Here is a 24,670-nt window from a genome sequence, read left to right as displayed (position 1 = left end):
CTCACAGCAGATCAAAAATGCACTCGCATGAAAATCTCTGAACAGGGCTTGGAGAATTTTAACAGGAATAAAACTGATTTTGTGCATCGATTTATTACTATGGATGAGACTTGGATTCACCATTACATACCAGAATCCAAACAGCAGTCAAGACAGTGAGCAGAAGACGGATGTTCAGTGCCAAAGAAGGCAAAGTAGATTCCATCAGCAGGAAAGGTCATGGCATCGGTGATTTGGGATGCTAAAGGCATTTTGTTTATTAATTATATCTTGAAAACGATAAATTCATAACAGGCGAATATTATTCTGATCTTTTAACCAGGCTAGACAAAAAAATTCGTGAGAAAAGACCCGGTTTGCGAAAGAAAAAAAATAGTCTTTCATCAGGACAATGCACCTGCCCACAAAGGTGTTTTAGCAATGGGAAAATTAAGGGACCTGCACTATGAATTGTTGGAACATCAACTCCATTCCCAAGATTTGGTTCCCTCTGACTTCTATCTCTTCCCGAAACTAAAACTCTTCCTCGTAGTCAGTGTTTTTCTTTGAATCAAGAGGTGACTGCAGCTGTAGAGGGGTATTTTGCAGATCTTAGTGAGAACCACTACACGGACAGGATAATGGCACCGGAGCATCACTGGAATAAATGTATTAGTCTTAAGGGAGATTATGTTGAAAAATAAAAATAATTTTTAAATTATAAATTTTTTTTTTCATTGTTTGGCCGAGAACTTTTCAGACCACCTTCTTAAGAGATAAAGCATACTATACAAATAAGATTAAATACCCTATCAGAGCATTAATTAGATTTATATGAAGCCAAGTATGGATGCTTAAGGGTCAAAGCTGTATAACTGAGAGGAGACCTCCGCATAGTCTTTAAAGGAATGTGGAGAACCGACCAGGGGTTCTGACCTAATGTCCAATCCTCACCTTCTCGTGGTGCACCCTGTTGGATATCTACCTGGATACTGAACAAACGAGGATGAGATGGCAATTTTAGCCGACCAAATTTATTCTTATTGGTTAAACCAAAATAAAAAATTATGGTACAACATGACAAAATTTCATGCCGGCTGGGGCGTCGCCCAGTTAAACAACGCCCCCGTTGTTTTCACCAGGGAACCAGGGCGAAGAGCGAAAAGTTGGTTACTGGAACAAATCTGAAAACACACCCCAACTCAATATCACCAGAGTTAAAGATTAGTACTATCAACATAAGAAGCCTGAATGGCAAAGAAATGGAGCTAGTGGAGGAATTAGATAAGTACCAGATCGACATAATAAGGGTAACTGAAACAAAAAAGACAAAAACTGGTGAGATCTTTCTGAGTAATAAATACAAAATGTTATATTCAGGCAATGACAATCAAGGAAAAGAAGGAGTAGCCATATTATTCAACACAAAATACGAGGCTAATCTTCTTGAATGGCAGGCATTGTCAAGAAGTAGAATGATGTGGGCAAATATGATAATGGGGAATTTTGGACAATGAGACTTATTTGTGCCTATGGTCCCACAGAAGGTTCTACTAAGGTAGAAGTGGATGAATTTTTTGATGCTTTAGAAAAAGCAAGTGAGACAATGAAAAAGGAAAAGTTGGTCCTTGTTGGGGATCTGAATAGCAGAATAGGAAATGATTGTCAGACATACAAAAATATTTTGGGAAAATTTGGAGAAAAGAGCAAAGCTAATAATAATGGCAAATAACTGTTGGATTTCTGCTCAGGACATGGACTGGTTATTACTAACACCATGTTCCAACATAAAAATGTGCACAAATTCACATGGAGAGAAGAGGCAAGGAATAAGAAAAGTCTCATTGACTATGATATTGTTGATAGTGATGTTTTCTCCATGGTGCAGGACACCAGAGTGTACAAGAGGATTTGAAATTGGAAGCGATCACTATTTAGTGTTGAACAGCATAAAATTGAATTTCATATTGAAAAGAATAACATGTAAGAAAGTTTTAAAGCGAATAAAGTCGAGCAGCTCTCAGCTGTGAACTGTAGACTAACATACACAAAGATTAGTGACGAAAAAATGAAAGAGTTTGAGAACACGAACCAAACCTTGGAGATTCAGTGGGAACCCTTGAAGAAAACCCTGATTGATTCAGCCAGAGAGGCATGTGGTGAGGTTGTCTGCAAAGATAGAAAAATCAGGACTCTATGGTGGACACAGTAAGTTAAAGAAGAAATCATATCAAAAGTTCCTGGCAAATAAGTCAGCTTTTGCTCTTAGAGAATACAGAGACAAATGTAAGAAAGCGAAACATTGTGTAAAACTAGCTAAACAAAAGTCATGGGAGGACTTTGGCAAGGACATAGAAAATAAATATCAAGAAGGTGATAATATATTCTGGAGGTTGTTGAAGAAGCTAGATAAAGATATCCTTGAAGTATGGAGTAATTACTTCGAAAAATTGCTAAAGGAAAGCAATGATAGCACACTGGTAAAAAACACTCAACAGGCATACAGTCAGGAATACATATCCATACTTGAAGCAGAAAAAGCCATCAAGGGCTTGAAATGTGGAAAGGCAGCAGGAGTAGATGATATTTGACCAAAAATGCTGAAGTATGGTACAGTGGCTGCACTGCATAGTTCAGAAAGCCTAGACAGAGGGATGAATTCCCGATGATTGGAGTAGAGCTCTAATAGTGCCCATATATAAAAAGTAAAATAAAACTGAATGTGAGAATTACAGAGGTATTTCCCTACTGAGTGTTCCTGGCAAGATCTATGCAAGTATACTTGAGAAATGGTTGAAAAGACTTGTGGAAGAAAAGCTTGGTGAAGAACAAGCTGGATTCAGGCCAAATAGAGGCTGTCAGGATCAGATCTTCACTTTACAACAAATAGTGGAGAAATCATGAGAATATAACAAAGATCTATATTTAAGTTTTGTCGATCTGGAAAAGGCATATGACAAGGTTCCAAGAGAGAAGCTATTCAATTCGCTACAGTTATATGGTGTCAATGGTGCATTATATCAAGCAATACTTAGTCTGTATTTGAGTTGTAAGTGGGCAGTTAGAATTGAAGGATGTACAGGAAGATGGTTTAATGTTAAATCTGATATGAGACAACGATGTACATAATCCCCCTGTTATTCATTATATCTATATGGATCACATTATGAAGGAAAGTGGTATTAATCATGATATCAGAATTGGAGATGTTAATGTCAGCTCTTTGCTTTATGCAGACGTTGTTATACTTCTGAATAAATCTGCTACAAGTTTGCAAGATTCCCTGACTAAATTGAATAACTGTTGTAATAGATATGGTATGAAGGTCAGCATTAAAAAGACAAAGACAATGAAAATAGGTAGAATTGTTGAAAATGTCAACTGTGTTGTGAATGGAGAACCTGTCGAACAAGTAAAACATTTCAGCTACTTAGGCACAATTTTTAGTGAAGATGGTAAATTAAATATGGAAATAGACAACAGAATCAACAAAGCTGGTATTGTAGGAAGTCAATTGAATAAATTCATATGGAATAAGAGAGAAATTAGTCGGAACACTAAATTAGCTGTATACAAGACAGTGTTCAAACCAGTTTTAACTTATGGATCTGAGAGCTGGGTCAGAAGTAAAACACTTGACCAAAGACTAGAGATTGCAGATATGAGAATCCTTAGAAAGATAGGCCTGAAAAGATGGCATCAATATCATTATCATATTAAAAATGAGGATATTAGGAAAGAACTTGACATTATTGGGATCCAGGAGTGTGTTAGCAGAGCTAATCTCAGGTGGTATGGTCACTTAAACAGAATGGGCGAGGAAAGATTAGCAAAACAAGTGTTCTCTGCCAGGTTGGCAGGAAAACGACCTAGAGGAAGACCAAGATATAGGTGGATTGATACAGTACAATGTGCCTTAGAGATCTGATAATGTTGGAGTCTTGACAAGTAACAGACTGATTTGGAGGAAAATTGTAGATAGGAAGTTAGTAATGATGTAAATTTTTCATGCGGTACTATCATATTCTGTACACCCCTTGAGGGTACATGTCAGGAATTTGATGATGATGATGATGAAGCCAAGTTAGTTGACAGGCCAGTCAGCCTAACATAATAAGCGAAGTGATTTTTTTTCTATACTACAACCAAGAAATTTTATACTTAGTTTAATCCTTTATTCAAGTGTAAGCAAACAAATTTGCACCAGTACTATTTTCAGGACTGGGCAACTCATGGTAAAGGTGTATGACTTCACTTGCCTTCATATAAGAACCTTAGTATCACCTCTGGGTCTGGCTCTCAATGATGAGGTCAAAACTGGTCTGGTTTTGACCTCATCCCATAATGCATAGTATTATACATACCCGTAAGGATATGTGCTTTGCATTATGGGATACTAAGGTAAGCGATGTGAAGTTATACACTTTTACCATGAGTTGCCCCCAGTCCTGAAATTAGTTTAGGTGCAAACTTGTTTGCTTACACTTGGATAAAGGATTAAACCAAGTATATAATTTCTTGGTATCTTTAATTTATGGTATAATCGAGTGGAAACACTTTCAAATGTACTGCAGCATATTTAAACTAGCCAACCATTTTCTGATCCATTTTGCAAAATGTTTAAGCATCTCTTAAATATATGCTCTGCCCATCCATATGTAAATTATTCCTGGACTCAGGATGGATTTCATTGAAAGTTAGTATTTGGAATCTTCACAAAAATTTGTCATCATTTTGGTTTCAATATGATCAATTGTAAATGCAAGGAGAAACATTTTGAAATTATGTATAGCAATAATGTTGCTTTGGGTTTGATGCATTTAATCAACCATATCGTGATATGTACTCTCAAATAGTATATAAGATGCTATGATAGTAAAACATAATTATGGTTACATTTTATCAGTTTCCTATCAATTTTTTTCTGCATTAATCTGTCATTATCAGATTTCCAATATTGTAAAATCTTACATTCCTGTACAATTATAATATATGGTTAATAATAGTGGACATATCATGCAGTGTTGTCTTATTTTACATTAAATCATCTTCCTATACCTTTTTCAGTTCTAACAGCTGAAAGTATAAGCTATACATATTACTTTATATAGGGTGGTTAAAAAAATTCCACATACAAACTTTGAGGGGAGGTAGAGAACATCAAAATTAACCATATTCACATAGGAAAGCATGATTGGAAATGCCACCCGAAAGTGATAGGTCGCGCTGTTCGCCAGTGCTCCAGGTAAGCAATTGGGGCATCCTCGTTCAAGCTTTCGATGTCATATAAAGAACATGCGTTGTTTTACGAACACTGAGATGGCAGACATGCACCTTGTTTATGGGTTAGCTGACGGTAATGGATGAGCCACTGTATGAATGTATCGCGAAAGGTACCCAAACAAACATGTACCGCATCACCAAATGTTTGCATATTTGCATCAGGATTTGTTGACAATTAATCATTCAGGGATCACAGGCATGATAATGGACAGCCACAATTGATGCGAAATCCTGCCATGGAAGAGGAGGTGTCACATGCGATGGACAATAATCCAGAGACAAGCACACGTGCCGTTGTCTCTGCTATAGGAGTATCTCGATCCAGTGTACTGCGCGTTTTGCACTCTTGAGTCCTTACATCCATTTCATCTGCAATGGGTCCAGTTACTGATGGCCAAAGGTTATCCTCCATGTGTGGAATTCACGCAGTAGTTTTTGCAGAATAGTGCCATAGACCCAGATTTTCCAACTTGTGTTTTGTTCACGGATGAAGCTTCATTTATCTGCAAAGGAGTCTTCAATCACCACAATGTTCATGTGTGGGCCCATGAGAACCCACACGCTGTGCGATCACATGCTGCACAACAACGCTTCGCCATTAACGTATAGGCAGATATCATTGCTGATCTGTTTAGTTGGCCCATACCTGTTACCATCCTGACTGGACTCCAAGAAGTATCAAACCTTTCTAAAAGAAATTTTGTTGGATTTACTGAACAATGTTCCAAATACTGTGCGTCAGAAGATGTGCTTCCAACACGATGGGGCTCCAGCCCATTTTGGCATTTCTGTGTGTCAGTATTTGGACAGGTCCTTTGGAGCTCGATGGATTGGGCATGGTGGACCTGTTGCATGGCCCCCCCATGCTCACCTGATTTATCGAGCACTGATTTCTTTCTGTGGGGAGACCCTTAAAGCCATGGCGTACGAAATGCCTGTTGCCTCTGATATGGAACTCATGGCAAGAATCGCCGTCGCCACTGCTAATATCCGGGAAACTCCAGGAATTTTCGAAAATGTATGGCAATCAATGGGGGGTGTCGGTGTCAGGCATACATCGCTGCTAATGGTTGCAACTTTGAGCACCTGATGTGAAACTATATTATGTATCCAACTACTATTGAAATGTCCAGTTATGCCTAATCAAGTTTTTACACTACTTACTGCCTTGTGTTATTTCTGTATCTTTGTGTCCCTGTTAGTACCTTCTGGTGGCATTTCCGGTCATGCTTTCCTATGTTTGATTTTGATGTTCTCTACCTCCCCTCAAAGTTTGTAAGCGGAATTTTGAACCACCCTGCATACTGCTTGGAAAGAAGTCAGCAGACAGCCTCATGTAATGAGTTGTGCTTGTAGTTGGTATAAATTGGAGGAATATGATGCTCCCAATTCAGTGCAACTGTGTCTAGGTGAAATCGCTGTGAGAAGGGAACTGATGGAGTTTGAAAGAGGCGTTGTGATAGGATGCCATGTTGCAAGACTATCTGTTTGGCAAATTGCTGATAAATTGGGCATCTCAGATCAACAATCAATGATACCATACTGAGAAGGAAGTGCAAGGAGTCATCTATAAGTGCTACCCGCAATGGAAAACCCACCACACTCATCGAACATGACCATAGAGTGCTATTAATGATAATGTGTAAAAACTGCTATTCATTGGCCAACATGTTGAATGTGGAGTTCTGGGCATCGATTGGAACACAAATCTGCACAAAAACATTCAGAACCAAGGCTCACAACATGGGTTTCCATGGTAAGACTGAAATATGCCAACCCTACGTTACCCAAACCAACATGCAGTGTCGACTTCAGTGGTGTAAAGAGTGTTACAATGGGATATGGAAGCTTGGAAAGCTATGTTATGGAGTGATGAATAATGCTATGCCCTCTATCAAGCAGATAGATGTGACAGATGCCCTGTGAACATCTCTTATCAGAGTGTATAATCACAACTATGAAATTTGGAGAAGGCAGTGTGATGGCATGGTCCTGTTTTTTTTCTGGTTTGACCTCAAACTCCTGTTCCTACTTTGTGGTGTTTCTACAGAACTGACCATTGTCTCCTTCAGCAAGACAATGCACTGTGTCATAAGGCTGCTGCCTGTAAATGTGTAATTTGTGGATATGAACGTCTCCACACTTGACTGGCCTCCACAGAATCCTGATCTCGACCCTACTAAACATCTGTGGGATGAACCAGAGTGTCAGTATGATCAAGGGCCATCCTCCCAGCAACAATCCAGGACCTCATGACATACCTACAGGAAGAATGGTCTAAATTCCCATTGATCAATATTGTACACTTGTAGAAAATATGCCTATAGGCCTGCTCCAGTCATTGCAGTCAAAGGAGGTCCTACATCTAATTAAGTTGGGTGCCATGGCTGTTTGTTCTTCACACTATGGTGTCCGTTGACTTCTTTCCAAGCAGTGTATAGTGTCCCATTTTTACACCCTATAATTGTAGTGTTTGGAAGAACTTTTCTCTTGGCACCTTATCATATGCTTTTCGAAATCTACAAACTTAAGTACAGATTCTTATTACATTCCTAGAATTTCTCAACTATTCATTTAAAAAGCAAAACTCTTGTTCTGACAACTTCTACTTGTTATAAACTCAGCATTTTCTTCTCAAAATTGCTCTTTCAGTTTTTCTTTGTATTTAATAAAATGCATTTCATAAATGGAATTTAGGATGTAGAATATAACTAAAACAGCTCACCAAATCACTTGGCTTCTGAAAAATAGTTTAACATGCAGAGACGAACAAGTTGTTGTTCCTCTGTATCGAGCCTTGATAAGACCCCATCTGGACTTCTGTGCCCAGCTATGGGCACCAGGGTTTCTTCGTGATGGGGAGGAAGTGGAGAGGGTCCAGAGATGAGTGACCAAGATGATAGCAGGTCTGTGGAATAAACCTTATGAGAATAGGTTGAAGATTTGTGGGTTGCAGAAATTGGACGATAGGCGAAGGAGGGGCGATATGATTGAGACATTCAAATTACTGAAGGGTTTTATAAGATTGATCCAGAAGATATTTTTGAAAATATGACTGGTGGTGGGAGGACTAGGGGCCATGCATGGAAGCTGGGCAAGAGCGTGGTTGACAAGGGTGTTAGAGCTAGGTTTTCTACTTGGAGAGTTGTGAATGAGTGGAATAAGCTTCCAGAGTCTGTTGTGGGTGCTACGACCGTGAATGAGTTCAAGGCAAGGTATGATAGATGCTGTGTGAATGTTGAATAGTTGTTCTTGACATGATGTTAGGGCCTCCCTCGATGAGTCTGTCGACTCCTTGGAGTTTCCCGGAACAATAATAATAATAAAATAATAATATGTCTGCAGGATTTATTAGTTTTACACATTGGATTATTTTTTAATCAGCAAAACGACAAATTCGAAAGGATGCTTGGAATTTTGTGAAATTTTTTCACATTATTGCAATTTTGGTGTTAATCAGACTATTGTAATGCAAAAATTAAGCAAAATGATATATATATATATATATATAAAATCATAAACAATAACTTTAACATTAACATGTTTCTTTAAACATACTAAGTTTCTGCGAGAGTGCAAATAAATAACAGTATAGTAAACCATATTCAACAGAGCTTTTTTGAATATTAAACTTCTCAACAAACATGAGAACTCTTGCAAAAAATGATGAAGTTGTCAAAAATTGAAAATTTAAATTATGAACAAATAGAAACTGTAAAGAAACTGCTGGCCTAGTTAGATGAGTGATTAGTGTGTCTGCTTTCCAACCAACATGAATACAGCAGAATGTCTGCGATTGTTTTCAAGTATAAGCTAAATTTCATTGCCTAGTGTGAGTGCAACTTACTGGCATCTTGAATAAGTTCCATGTTTCATCTCAAAGTAGGATGTCCTAATTATTAAAAAATATATAAAATTAATAAAAAAATTGAAAAAAAATTCCTTAGCACACCCATGCTACTAATATACCATAGGTTTACAACCTTTCATGGCCAGGAATCATATAAAAAAAATTATAAAAGACCTATATAGTGTGATATATAAATTGGAACATATGTGTACAGAAATTTTCATAATCATCATCATCAAATTCCTGCCATGTACCCTCAAGGGGTGAACAGGATATGATAGTACTACATGAAAAAACTACATCATTACTAACTTCCTATCTACAGTTTTCCTCCAAATTAGTCTGTTACTTGTCAAGACTCCAACATTATCAGATCTTATATTTCTATCATCTAAGGCACTTTGTACCGTATCAATCCACCTATATCTTGGTCTTCCTCTGGGTCGTTTTGCTGCGAACCTGGCAGAGAACACTTGTTTTGCTAATCTTTCTTCGCCCATTCTGTTTAAGTGACCATACCACCTGAGATTAGCTCTGCTAACGCATTCATGGATGCTGACAATGTCAAGTTCTTTCCTAATATCCTCATTTTTAATATGATATTGTCATTGATACCATCTGTTCACGCCTCTAATCTTTCTCAGGACGCTCGTATCTGCGGTCTCTAGTCTTTGGTCAAGTGTTTTACTTCTGACCCAGCTCTCAGATCCATAAGTTAAAACTGGTTTGAACACTGTCTTGTATACAGCTAATATAGTGTTCCGACTAATTTCTCTCTTATTCCATATGAATTTATTCAATTGACTTCCCACCATAAGCTTTGCTGATTCTGTTGTCTATTTCTATATTTAATTTATTATCTTCACTAAAAATCGTGCCTAAGTAGCTGAAATGTTTTTCTTGTTACACAGGTTCTCCATTCACAATACAGTTGACATTTTCATTGATTTTGCCTATTTTCATTGTCTTTGTCTTTTTATTGCTGACCTTCATATCATATCTATTACAACAGTTATTCAGTTTAGTCAGAGAATCTTGCAGACTTGTAGCGGATTTATTTAGAAGTATAACATCATCCACATAAAGCAAAGAGCTGACATTAACATCTTCAATTTTGATATCATGTTTAATACCACTTTCCTTCATAATGTGATCAATACATATAATCAATAACAGAGGTGATAATGTACATCCTTTTCTCACACCAGATTTAACATTAAACCATCTTCCTGTATATCCTTCAATTCTAACTGCCCACTTACAACTCAAATACAGACTAAGTATTGCTTCATATAATGCCCCATTGACACCATATAACTGTAGCATATTGAATAGCTTCTCTCTTGGCACCTTGTCATATGCCTTTTCCAAATCGACAAAACTTAAATATAGATCTTTGTTATATTCCCATGATTTCTCCACTATCTGTTGTAAAGTGAAGATCTGATCCTGACAGCCTCTATTTGGCCTGAATCCAGCTTGTTCTTCACCAAGCTTTTCTTCCACAAGTCTTTTCAACCATTTCTCAAGTATACTTGCATAGATCTTGCCAGGCACGCTCAGTAGGGATATACCTGTGTAATTCCCACATTCAGTTTTATTTCCCTTTTTATATATGGGTACTATGAGACCTCTACTCTAATCATCGGGAATTCGTCCCTCTGTCCAGGCGTTCTGAACTATGCAGTGCAGCCACTGTAAGACTCTTATACCACCATACTTCAGCATTTCTGGACGAATATCATCTACTCCTGCTGCCTTTCCACATTTCAAGCCTTTGATGGCTTTTTCTACTTCAAGTATGGATATGTATTCCTGACTGCATGCCTAATTAGTGTTTTTTACCACTGTGCTGTCATCACTGCTTGTTTCATTTAGCAGTTTTTCAAAGTAATTACTCCATACTTCAAGGATATCTTTTTCTACCGTTTTCATGTCACCTTTATCATCTCTAACTCCTTTTACAGCACACTTTCTTCCATTGCTTAGCTTCTTCAACAACCTACAGAATATTTTGCCACCTTCTTGATATTTATTTTCTATATTCTTGCCAAAGTCGTCCAATGATGTTTGTTTAGCTAGTTTTACAGTGTTTAGCATTTTTGCATTTGTCTCTGTATTCTCTAAGAGCATAAGCAGACTTATTTGCCAGAAACTTTTGATATGCTCTCTTCTTTTCCTTCACCTGCCTCTTTAACTTCCTGTGTCCACCATGGAGTTCTAATTTTTTATCCTTGCAGACAATTTCGCCACATGCCTCTCTAGCTAAATCAATCAGGGCTTTCTTCAAGGTTTGATTCCTATTCTCAAACTCTTTCATTTTTTCTTCAATAATCTTTGTGTATGTTAGACTACAGTTCACATCTGAGAGCTGCTCAACTTTTATTTGCTTTAAAACTTTCTTACATGTTATTCTTTTCAATATGAAATTCAATTTTATCCTGCTCAAGATTAAATAGTGATCACTTCCAATTTCAAACCCTTGTACACTCTGGTGTCCTGCACCAGGGAGAAAACATCACTATCAACAATAACATAGTCAATGAGACTTTCTTATTCCTTGCCTCTTCTCTCCATGTAAATTTGTGCACATTTTTATGTTGGAACATGGTGTTAGTAATAACCAGTCCATGTCCTGAGCAGAAATCCAACAAATATTTGCCATTATTATTAGCTTTGCTCTTTTCTCCAAATATTTCCAAAATATTTTTGTATGTCTCATAATCATTTCCTACTCTGCTATTTAGATCCCCAACAAGGACCAATTTTTCCTTTTTCATTGTGTCAGATGCTTTCTCTAAAGCATCAAAAAATTCCTCCACTTCTACCATAGTAGAACCTTCTGTGGGACCATAGGCACAAATAAGTCTCATTGTCCAGTTCCCCATTCTCATATTTGCCCACATTACCCTACTTGAGACTGACTGCCATTTAACAAGATTAGCCTCGTATTTTGTGTTGAATACTATGGCTACTCCTTCTTTTCCTTGATTGTCATTGCCTGAATATAACATTTTGTATTTATTGCTCAAAAAGATCTCACCAGTTTTTGTCTTTTTTGTTTCGGTCACCCCTATTATGTCGATCTGGTACTTATCTAATTCCTCATCTAGCTCCATTTCTTTGCCATTCAGTCTTCTTATGTTGATAGTACTGATCTTTAGCTCTGGTGATGTTGAGTTGGGATGTGTTTTCAGATTTGTTCCAGTAGCTGAATTTTCGCTGTTCATCCTAGTTCCCTGGCGAAAACAACGGGGGCCTTGTTTAACCGGGTGACGCCCCAGCCGGCATGAAATTTTGTCATGTTGTACCATCATTTTTTATTTTGGTTTAACCAATAAGAATACAATTTGGTCGGCTAAATCCCATATTGCCAGCCCATCCTCGTTCGTTCAGTATCCAAGTAGATACCCAACAGAGTGCACCACGAGAAGGTGAGGATTGGACATCAGGTCAGAAGCCCTAGTTGATTCTCTGCATTCCTTTAAAGGCTATGTGGAGGTCTCCTCTTAGTTATACAGCTTTGACCTGTAAGCACCCCACAGAAATTTTCAGCTTAGGTTAAAGATGACTCTTCTCCTCACATTCATCTATAATTGAGCAATTTCTAAAATGATAATTCTGCTGGATAGACAGAATTTAATGAACTCTGCCATTTAGAATCCCTATTAAAATGTATCATGGCATTTCGTTGGATCAGTTGGATCATTTTTATGAAAAAATTAGACAAGACAAAATTGCATTTACAGTACAATTGACATAATAATAAATGGTGTGTTTCATTAAGTAAGAATGCTATTATAAAACATTATTTTATGACTATATTCCATTAACTCGCTTGTTTTAAAATATTTCAAGCTAGTAATTTTTTTTAAAATACAGAATGCAAACATTCATTACTACTAACCACAACCTCCCTTGTCAAAGGCTATCCAAAATGAAATCCTCTCTTTTTTTTTTATCTGCTCTGGTTTGAGATTTCCTTACTTCACTTTACAGCCTTCATTTACTACCTTTATTGCTCTCTTAATTTTGATGAGTATGCTGCCCTTTTTGACTACTTATTGCTAAAAGGTGATTTCATACAATTTAATTATCCAAGTTGTGAGCTTGTCTTCCTAGGAAACTTTAATGTCCATAATATGAACTAGCTCCCCTTTTCTAGCTTCACAGATCAATCTGGAAAGTAGGCTGAATCATTTGTCATCAGTCATGACCTATGACAAATAGTTAACCTGCCAACCGAATATCAGACAATCCTCATCATTCTTTCAACAATGTGAATCTTTACTTAATCAACTACCTCTCCCATGGATGTCTGCTCTCCTCTTGGCAACTTTGACCACAAACTTATCTGGGTCTCCTTTTCTACAGATTGTTGGCCTTAATTCCCCACTCCACTGCAAATCCTAAAACTCTTATCCAAGCCCAGTTCTCTAAAAAATGTGCCCCTGCAGACCATGATATAAATTCAGTAAAGGTTCAATGGTTTAAATAAAAAAACTCCAGCTTCTCATTCAGCTTACACTCCAGCCATAAACAAGTGTAAAAAAAGTTAACAATTCCAAAGCAGACTTCAAGTTTGCCTCTTACTCAACTGACAGTCATGCCTTCTGGTTCCTCATTAAAGTTGCTGGGTGTAATTTCTGCTCTTCCTTGTTTCCACTTCTCTCAACTCCTGATAGTACAATGGTAACCTCACCTAAGACCTCTTGGCATGAGTATTTCCCTCCAATTTGTAGCATTGAGTCATTCTTTCTCTGTTTTATAGTCTCATTTCATGAAATAAGGATACGAATTTTTATTCATAGCTTAAAGCTGTGGAAACCATTATATCATTCAAATGCACAGCACACACTTTCAGTGTGCATAACTTCTGCAATGATTCATTATCATTATTAAATTTGAAATTATGGATTCTACAACCATGTTAAAATGTTTAACACAGTTGTAGAATCTATAATTTCAAAAATGAATGCTGATCACTGTATAACACTAAAAGAAAGAATTATCATTATTAAATTCAAATATATATCATCCAGAGTGTACAGGATATTAGGATAGTTTGTGAAAAGTTTACATCATTACTAACTTCCTAACAACAATTTTCATCCAACTTTGTCATTATTTATCAGAATTCCAGTATTGTCAGAGATTATATTTTGGTTTTCTAGGGTATGTTTTACTGTATCAATCCATCTAGATCGTGGTTTTCCTCTGGGTCTTTTTCCTACCAACCTGGCAAACATCAGTTTTGCTAACCTTGTTAGTGTCGTGACGTGTTCTCTTGACATTCGAATCCACCATCTTGCTAAAGTCACTTTCTTAAAATAAAGGAAAACTAATTGCAAATTAATCACAGATCTAAGGGTAGAGAAATTTCTATTATACTGCGCCACTCTATCCTTAGATAAGTCTATATGAATTAGTAGGATTAATTCAAAATGAGTTAGCGGTCTTTTCACTCATTCAGGCCGATGGTATTTATTTTCTTTCCTTCTGGGATTCTCGCTAGATCCGAATTTTTGTGAACGGTGCAGTAAAAAGAAATTCAGGCAAACACAATATTTAAATTAACAAACAAAACATTTAATATATGGTTATATAACAATTACATAAATTCCACTTCTAAATATGACAAACCAGTCAAGTTAGCATATCAAGTCAAGTCATTCATATTAATCCAATCTTCCAAACTTTCACATACAAATTCACAGTTTCAGAATCACAAAGTTCCTATACCCAACTTATCACAATAGAAATTCTTAATTAATCAGTTTCCTTGTATCTCTCAACTACACTCTACGATTGACTCATAACAGGCACTAACCACGGCAGATATCATTTCAACGTCTATATTTTCAACTCTCAGCCTCGATGGTATGCTACAGTTAATGTTAGAAACAGTGCAACGGAACTAATACTTAATCTTCATACACTGAAATAAACTAATATGACTGTCCTTACCAGAAATAATCTTCAGTACTTCCAATATTTTGTGAGCACACTTTCAAATTGTATTTATCACACTTGCGAGACACCAAATAACTAAAACATTACTAATCGCGCTTCAAAAACTCCAGATAACAACTATAAGGTACATTAATTATTCTTATTTTTCATTCATCAACTAGTTTAACTCCGTACAATTCCTTTTTTCGTAGTATAGAAATAAGTCGTAATTGTAGACTGACTGGATTTATTCAGAATTCTTCGTTGAATGTCCAGTTCTCTAATTATCCGATTACGGCAATAATTTCCTTTTATTACTACGGCTGATTTTGCTTTCAGCCAACTATAAGATTCACTTATAAAAAAAAATATCTACTCAACTCCTATCCTTAGGAATCTTTTAATTACTTCTACTTCTTTAGTTTACTTCCTTGCTACCTTATAGTTCCAAAGTTCCGTTCTGACTCCCTCTTACTACTATATATTTTCTCTCCTCGCTCCCTTTACACGCGCTCGTTTATTTCACGCGTCTCAATGACAACCGATAAACGTAAACATTCTCGCAAATGTTACCTTAGGCTATACCACTACATTCAGTTATTACATAACGTTAAACCTTCACAAAAAGAATAAATAGAATATTTGCGTCTCAATAAATGCGTAGTTAAATTACAAACATAAGATTTTATAATATTGATATAACAATAAATAAAATAGCTTAATAATAATTAATACAGAATCTACCATTAACAAATTTCTTTGATTAAGCAATTAAATATTTGACATAATTAAGGTAGTTATATGATATCAATTATAATTTATGTTATTTACATTAAATAATATTTACAAATATAGTTCTTGTGACGGAAAATTATGTTGGATTCTGAATCAAACAACATTTATTCTATTTTCTACATAATTAGAATCCAACATTAGCAAGTGGCCATATCACCTAAGATTAGTTCTGCTTGAACATTTTTAAATGCTAACACTGTCAAATTCTTTCCTAATATCCTCATTTTTAATATAGTTCTGCATTTATCCATCTATTTGTTCACCTAACTTTTCTCAGAACTCTCATATCTGTGGTATCGAGTTTTTGATGAAGTCTTATTTTCAACTCAGCTCTCAGATAAATAAAACTGGTTTGAACACTGTCTTCTACACAACTAGTTTAATGTTTTGATTTGACTAACTTTCTTATTCCATATAACTTTATTCAGTTGACATGCTATTATACTAGCTTTGCTAATTCTGTTGTCTATTTTCAAATTTAATTTGCCATATTCGCTAAAAATTGTACATAAATTGAAATCTTTTACTTGTTCTGTAGGTTCTCCATTCAGGATACAGTTGATGTTTTAAATGCTTCTTCTACCTACTTTCACTGTCTTGGCCTTTTTATTGCTGATTTTCATACCAAATTTATTACAGCAGTTCAGTTTATTCAAGGAATTCTGTATACTTGTAATAGATTTATTCAGAAGTATAATATCATTTGCATGAATTAAACTGCTGAGATTAACATCTCCAGATAACAAGTTTAATACCACTCTCCTTCATAATGTAATCCAAATAGATGAATAACAGTTGAGATAATGTATACCCTTGTCTCACACCACATTTAATATCAAACCATCTTCCTGTACTTCCTTCAATTCTAACTGCTGACCCACAACTCAAATATAGATGAGTATTGCTTGACATAATGTTTCCATTTACTCCATATAACTGAAACATTTTGAACAGTTTTCCTCCTGGCAACTTGTCATATGCCTTTTCCACATCTGCAAAACTAATAAATACACATCCTGGTTATATTCTCATGATTTCTTAACTATTTGTCTTAAAGTAAAAATCTGATCCTGACAACCTCTATCTGCCCTGAATTCAGCTTGTTCTTCTCTAAGGTTCCCTTCCACAATTTCTCAAGTATGTTTGCATAAATCTTATCAGGAAAATTCAGTCATCCAGAATTTAACCCCTTTTATACCTCAATATTTGAGCATTTCTGGTTGAATATCTAGCCTCTGTAGCTCAGTTAGTATAGACGAAGTCCCTTGGTTGGAAAGGCGTGGGTTCGATTCCCGTCAGTGACATGAGGAACCTTTATCTGGTCTCTTTCGATGAAAGGTGAGTTAGCTGGTCGCATACAGAGGAGGGAGTTTTTTCACCTGGAAACCCAGGTTTTTTGTCCCACAGAACAAGTAAACCGGCCTCATGATCTACAGATGCATTTACAGACATAGGATACACACCGGGAGGCACAGGGCTAACCACCTAATCCTCAAATTACAGTTACGAAGTCCAAGAATACTTGGAAGGTCATGGCGCTTAAATGCCTGTTAGGACCACTGATAGGATAGGTCTAATATCATCTACTCTAGCTGCCTTTCCACATTTCAGATTTTTGATAGTTTTTTCTACTCCATGTACTAGTATGTATTTCTAATTGCATTCCTGTTGAGTGTTTTCTACCACCACGTTGTTACTGTTTGTTTCATTTAGCAAAGTAATTATGACAGACATCAAGAACACCTTTATCTTCAGTTTTTACATTGCCTTTATCATCTGATTCCTTTTACAGTACTCTTTCCTCCATTCCTGACCTTTTCAATAGCCTCCATTATATTTTACCACCTTTCTGATATGTATTTTCTATGTTCTCATCAGTCTTCCTATGGCTTGTATTTAGCTAGTTTTACACAGTGCTTTACTTTGTTACATTTTTCTCTGTATTCTCTGAGAACACAAGCTGACTTATTTTCCAGGAACTTTCAATATGCTTTCTTCTTTTCTTCAGTGCTTCTTTAACTTCCTGAGTTCACTATGGAGTTCTGACTTTTCTATTTTACCTTACCACATGCCTCTCTGGTTGAATCAATCAATGTTGTCTTGCCTTACTTCCTCCTCGGAACAAATATCCAAGATACTGTTGCATTCTACTTTGTCCAAGATACTTGGAATTTTGATCTTTTTTTTTCTTTCTGTTAGGGTGTATGGAGGTTTTTTCTCGTATTTCTGGTGTGCTATTAACATTATCATTTTTATTTTTTAGCCAGAGGAATTTTCATGCTGAAGAACCGTGTTCAATTTGTTTTCTGAAGTGAGGCCACATGGGTTATATTTCTTGATTTATTTTAAAGAAAAGCAGACTAGATTGTAATGTTCATGGATGATGGAGTTATGAGAAGGTGGGACAGTCAAGCCTGTTAGTAATGTCCCTTTGAATATTTTTTTAAAAAAAAAGTATTCAAAGGGACATTACTTTTCTCCTTCACATTTGTTTTTTCTTCCTTAGAAATGGTGATGACCATTTGTGAGGGAGAACAGAAGGCAGAGCCATGGTTGACAGTTCACATAGCATGATTGCATTTCTCCTGCTAACTCTTTGGGATAGAAAGGTTTTCCCAAATGAAAATTCAACAACAGAATGGATTATTAGAAAGGATGGTATGGTTTTCTATAATTCTCTGTTGTTTTATGTTTCTTGTGCTTTGTTTTTCAGTTGGTGCTTATGGTTTCCAAACTGAACTGAGACTGAACCCTCACAAAAACAGGCAAACTGGATAGGGGAGAACAACACATCTGTAGTTTCTTTGGTCATAATTCCAACCAATCCAACTTGTCTATATAAAACTTTGACATTTCTCTCATTCATCAGCCCATACTGGTCCAAGGCTTGGTATTTGAAGCTTCTCAGCTCTGTTTTCTTCTGTTACTGTGAGGAATCAGTAGCTTCATTTAAATCAGTATTTTCCAAACGGTTTTTGGATCATGCCCTGCCTCAAAGATTTTGATGTCCCCCCCCTCTCACCGACAATGGTGAGTGTTTTTAATATATCAGTGATGAGGTGACAAATGCAACATCATTTTCTAATTGCCCCCAAAATATTTAAATTGCCCCCTGTGGGGCATATGCCCCACGTTGAGAAACACTGATTTAAATGATAAGAGAGTTCATGTGTCTTATATTCTATCCAAATCTTAAATATTGTTCTTATTGTCTCTAGCAGTGAGGTTCTTACTCTTGTCATTATAAGTGTTGCTAGTGAATTACATGGAGTCAGAAACCATTCATGTTTTATACAAGGTCATGTAATGATGATTGCCAGACTCTTCAAGTCAAATTATTTGTGCCTTCTTTCTTTGAATAATATCACTTGTGTTATTTCATGGAATTAAATTAGAGTACAGGTATATTTATAGGATGTCTGGAGGAAGGATTATCTTGTTTAATAATGCATACAAATAAATGTAACTGAAAATACCAACAGAAGAGATTAAATTTTTTTAAAATTTAAATTAATATAATTTGAGATATGTTATATATGGTACAATGTCTAAGTAATTCTTCCCATCCCCAAACTACAGCATGTATTGTCTCTGCAAACTATACACCATTCTTTCCAAATTTTTGACAGAATATTAAGTAAAGAATTCACACAGAGAGAGAGAGAAGCAAATAACAAACCTTATAAAGCTTTTGTGCAGCCTCATTTTCTTCTCTTAGCTTGCACATTTTTTCTTCCATTCGAACACACTGGTCTTGATATAACTGAGATAACTTTCGCGATTCTTCAAGTTCAGTTTGCAAAGCCTGAAAAAGAAAAAATGATAATAAAATTTGCGATTATGCACAACATTACTAATTATTTTTTGAATTTTAATTTTTGTGTGAACCCCCACTCAATACTCCCCCCCCAAAAAAAGATCATCTGTTTTAATAATGAAATACCATGAGTTGGCATAATTAAAAGAATTCTAAAAATGGAGGAAAACACACATAAAAAACTTTATTAACATACAATTTTCGCCTAAGTAACATAGGCATCATCGAGATCACAGAATGGCCAATTAAACAATAAGACATTTCTAAAAATGTGTAACCACCTGAGTAAGGTAAGGTAACTAAAAAAAGGTCAATAATTTCAAAGGTAAAAAAGTTATATCTGTTATTGTTTAAAATAACATACATAATTTTCAACAGTGTCATTCTGTGATCTTGCACTGATGACGCCTATGATACTTATATAAAAATTCTACATTAATAAAGTTTTTTATATAAAAAATCATATAATTTTTTAAAAAACTTTTATATTTTTATAACTCTTTTAAAAAAAGAGTCATCTGCCTATAATACCTATTAATACCATAGGTGGGCTAAATTTCTCACTTTTACTTTAGGCTCAATGGCTTATCATTGCTAAGTAACTTGGCTTCTTAGAAGCTTGATAATGCTTATGATAGAGTAGTTAATCCTATATGCATTGTTTGCTATGGCAGTAAATTACATGTGTTTTTCTGGCTGGATTTCCTGTTTAGCAGGATGAAAAACTTGAGTTTCCAGGAAGAAAAGCCTGTCACCTCATATGAGACTAGCAAACTCACCTTCAATCAAAAATCTCTGAGAAAGGTTTTCTGCATTCTGGACGGGATTTGAATTTAGGTCTTTCCAACCAAAGGGTATCATCATCTGTACAAACTGAGCTACAGAGACAAAATTTACAAAAAAGAAAAATTGGTGGTCCAGGAAATTTAGCCATGCTACCGGCCAAGATGTCTATAGATGTCAAGGTTATCATGGATGCGAAGTGAATATTAAAATTATAATACCATTGATATTACATTGAAATATATGATGGATACAAAGCATATGAGGATGAGTATTTGATCCATAATGGCCAGTAAGGTGGTTAAGCTATTTATTTATAAGTAGGATTTTTTCCCCAGTTTATCCTGGGGTTTTTCATACCACAAAGCAGGCAAACCGGCCTTGAGAATTCAATACTACGGACATATGATACACTGGGGCATAGGGCTGACCACCTTATCCTGTGAACAGTCTGAGGTCCGATGATTAATAAACCCTCGAGACCGAAAGGTAAAAGAGGATAAAAGGAAGAAAAGATGAGATGATATTTATAAGTTATCTAAAATAACATAAGATCAGAAGGAGATAGGACTGATTTGTTTCCAATTTAATAAATAATCTCTACTTTTTCTATACATTTCAGCCAGAAAAGACTGATTTTATATAATTACTTCAAACAATGAAGTTGAAAGCCATGGTTTACAGAACTCACATGTAATTAAGAAGTTTTGGATAAGGAGTAATGTAGTTTAAGGAAAATAAATAAATTAAATATTTAAATTAAGGGGATATTAAATCCCACATAGTTTTAAAACCGAATAAGAAACTCAAAGATTGGAATCAGAGAGTTTCATGCCGAATATAGTAAACTATAAAGTATCGGCGACCACTGGCGTGAGCAAATGCAAGTGACCCTAGCATGTAGTGCAATACCGGAAGTCTCGCAGCAAAGTCGGTAAATTCTGATCGCTATTCTTAGGTATTTTCCATAATGTATAAACACATTTCCTAGGAAATGTATGCTGTTATGACATTATGGTAGGGAGGTCACTACCCAGACCGGTTTCAGCTTTTTTTGAGGCTTCATCAGTGAGTAGCTAGACCTAATACCGAAGTGTATAGCGAAAAGACCTTATGTACTCTGCGATGCGAGTTTCCAAACAGGTGCAACCATTAAGTTACTTAAGTATAAAGAGCTAATAAGCTTTATTTCGGCAATGAAAACAATATTTAAATTAAGGGGATATTAAATCCCACAGTTTTAAAACCGAATAAGAAACTCAAAAATTGGAATCAGTGAGTTTCATGCCGAATATAGTAAACTATAAAGTATCGGCAACCACTTTATAGTTTACTATATTCGGCATGAAACTCTCCGATTCCAATCTTTGAGTTTCTTATTCGGTTTTAAAACTATGTGGAATTTAATATCCCCTTAATTTAAATATCGTTTTCATTGCCGAATAAATTAAATAATTAAAAATCCTACCCTTATGGCACTTCATTAGTAATTTATCAATGTGGAAAAAAAAAAAAAGATTCAGATATTTTTTTGCCCATCTTACTTGGTTATCTTGAGAAAACTCAAGATAACCAAGTAAGAGGGACAATTTCTCATGCTTCAATTGATTAAACTATGGAAGTTTAAAATGATGGAAATGATATCCAGGCTATGTTTAAATTTTATTATTATTTTTTTTTAATTTTTTCATCATCAAATTCCTGATATGTACCCTCAGAGGGTGTATAGGATAATTACGATAGTACATGAAAAAGTTACACCATTACTAACTTCCAATCAACAATTTTCCTCCAAATTAATCTGTTATCTGTCAGAACTAACATTATTAGATCTTATATTTCTATCTTTTATGGCACTCTTTACTGTATCAATCCATCTATATATCTTTTAATTTTTTAAGTAGTTTAAAAAGGAAACAGAATCAAACTGATTACCTGTTCTTATTTTCTGAAAAGTCAGAGAGTCACAATCTCAGAAGGTTGTATCCCTTGGGAAAATCTGTATACATAAGGCTGTTACAAACACATAGATGGAATGAAGGAGAAGAAAGAATTTGGTGCAATGAGGTTTGATTTGATCAATCAGGATATTTTGTAACCAAGATGAAAATATCATCTATTTATCTGATCTGCAAGAATCTGGTTATGCTGGAGTGGCTATAATGATTGATAGCAACACAGCAACAGTTGCATTCGGTATCAACTTTATCAAACATAGAATTATGACCTTAAGGATTAACACACCACTACTGATCACTTTTTCAGGATTATGGTCTTACAGCTGAAACTGATGAGAATACTATTGACACTTTTTACAATGAATTAAACAAAGTCTTTGGACTTGGTGTTAGAAATCCAAGAGGTGAAATGCTAATAGATATATTTATTGAGAATGAACTGCCTGTCATGAACATTTTTTCCAACAACAAAAGAGAAGAGACTTTACTCCTGGAGGTTCCCTGGAGACAAATTTAAAAATAAAAGACTATATAATGATTAGACTGTGAATCATATCACCAAACGGATCCTAACATCAGCAATCAGCTTATGTCAGGATCAATTTAAAAACCATTAAGAAGAAACCTGTAAACAGATATAATTGTACTAGAATACATGAAACATAAGAATGAAAGCAAAGAAGGATATCATGAGATCTTACAACATGCAAATATGCCACATCAGATGAATTATGGAACCAAGCCAAGATGATCTTGACTGAAACAATAAATGATTATATCCTAAAAACAAGGGAAAGAATATTAACTACTCTTTCAAGAAAAAGATTTGATCTGATCAACCTCAGAAAAGAAATTAAATCCAGGAGAAGGATCAATGGCTGCAATAAGAATTATTACAAAGAAATCGGCAAAAGCAATAGAGAAATCTCATAGAAAGGAAAAAGGAACTGTAAAATCTCTTATGGTGAGATAAAGAAAAATTTTTTCATCTATATCTATTTTACATAGGTCATAAAATATATAAAATTAGAAGTATATATAACCTGATTTAATGTATTATACTTTATATTATATTGTGAAAATAACTGAATGTAGAACTACAAGTATATGTAAGTAAAAGGATTAGACAGGATTATGCTAGTGAGCTGGAGGTGAACAATAATCTCTAAGGCCACTGAAATATAGGAATTTTGCTGCCAAGACCTAAAGTAAGCATAGGTGATGTCAGGGTGCTTCTGGAAAATCCAGGAAGTTTGGATGGTAAGACAAGGGACGTCGAATGATATAAAAGATCGTGAATGGCAGGCGAAGAGGCTTTTATTTTTCAGAAATTTTCTGGAATCTTGGGAGGAGAAGAGTAAGTAGTCCCTCAAGGAGTCGCCTGGGATCTTGGGAAGTTCGCTGGTAGGTAACCCCAGTGCAAGGGGGGGGGGGGAATGGCGAGACTGTATTCAAAGGAACCTTCTGAGATGTTCTTCGACGAAAGTACTGACCCACGTGCATGTCGATATGCTGCAACCAAAGCAGTTCCTAACATCGCCGAAGAACTACATTACTTTTCCAAGGGAGAGAACCTGCAAGATGACAACCATTGAATAGTACCTGATCATAGCTGTTTTGCAAGAATGAGGAAGAAACCAGCAGAACCCATATCCCTTGAAAACCCTAGGACTTTACAAAATACTGAGATCTAGTAAGTGGATTGCTCTATGCTAATGTCCAATGTTGTTTGTAGATAATCGATGCTAGTCCTGTTTAATCAATTGTAGTACGTAGCAAAGCAGTTAGACAGCGTTAGTCTGTATGGCATAAATGAATTTGTATATTGCTTATGTTAATTAATGCATAGAAAGTGTTACATATAATTTGTCTTAATTTTTATAAAATTTGAATGTAAGGCTTTGCAGGCTAAAGACTTTCACATGATAAATAAGTCGGGTGTGAGATTTCTTTGTTTAAGATCTCAAGTGATTAGCTTTACTTCATAAATTGTGATTCAAGCATATGATATGCCCATTGCTGTTTATAAAATATTTGTCTTAGTTAAAATAAACATGTTTTGTCTTGTAAATAGCTTGCCTGATCTTTGTTAACCAATGCACTATCTCACAAAAACTAATCGGACCTGTGTGACTAAGGTAAAGTAACTACCACGACTGTACAATTCAGAGTTGCTTGAGATTAATTCAGCAAATAAATTCTCATGTTTGTAAAGAATATAAAATTTACATAGTCCTTGATGGTGCAGTCGTT

The 24,670-nt window shown here is 35.6% G+C and overlaps 1 protein-coding gene across 1 annotated transcript in view; it reads right to left on the bottom strand.

The window, feature by feature from the left end:
• The window catches only part of LOC150106607 (coiled-coil domain-containing protein 77-like), a 183,495-nt gene that overhangs the window by 17,885 nt on the left and 140,940 nt on the right, over positions 1-24,670 (bottom strand). Inside the window, exon 8 of the mRNA XM_090393440.1 lies at positions 19,539-19,664. Within this exon, the coding sequence (XP_090249566.1) occupies positions 19,539-19,664 (126 nt within the window). The remainder of the gene's footprint in view (positions 1-19,538; positions 19,665-24,670) is intronic.

Source organism: Typopeltis vanoorti, chromosome 5, assembly GCF_054136105.1.
Source record: "Typopeltis vanoorti isolate ZY-2024b chromosome 5, IOZ_Tvanoo_1.0, whole genome shotgun sequence".
NCBI lineage: Eukaryota > Metazoa > Arthropoda > Arachnida > Uropygi > Thelyphonidae > Typopeltis > Typopeltis vanoorti.
This window is presented reverse-complemented; position numbering and strand designations above follow the sequence as displayed.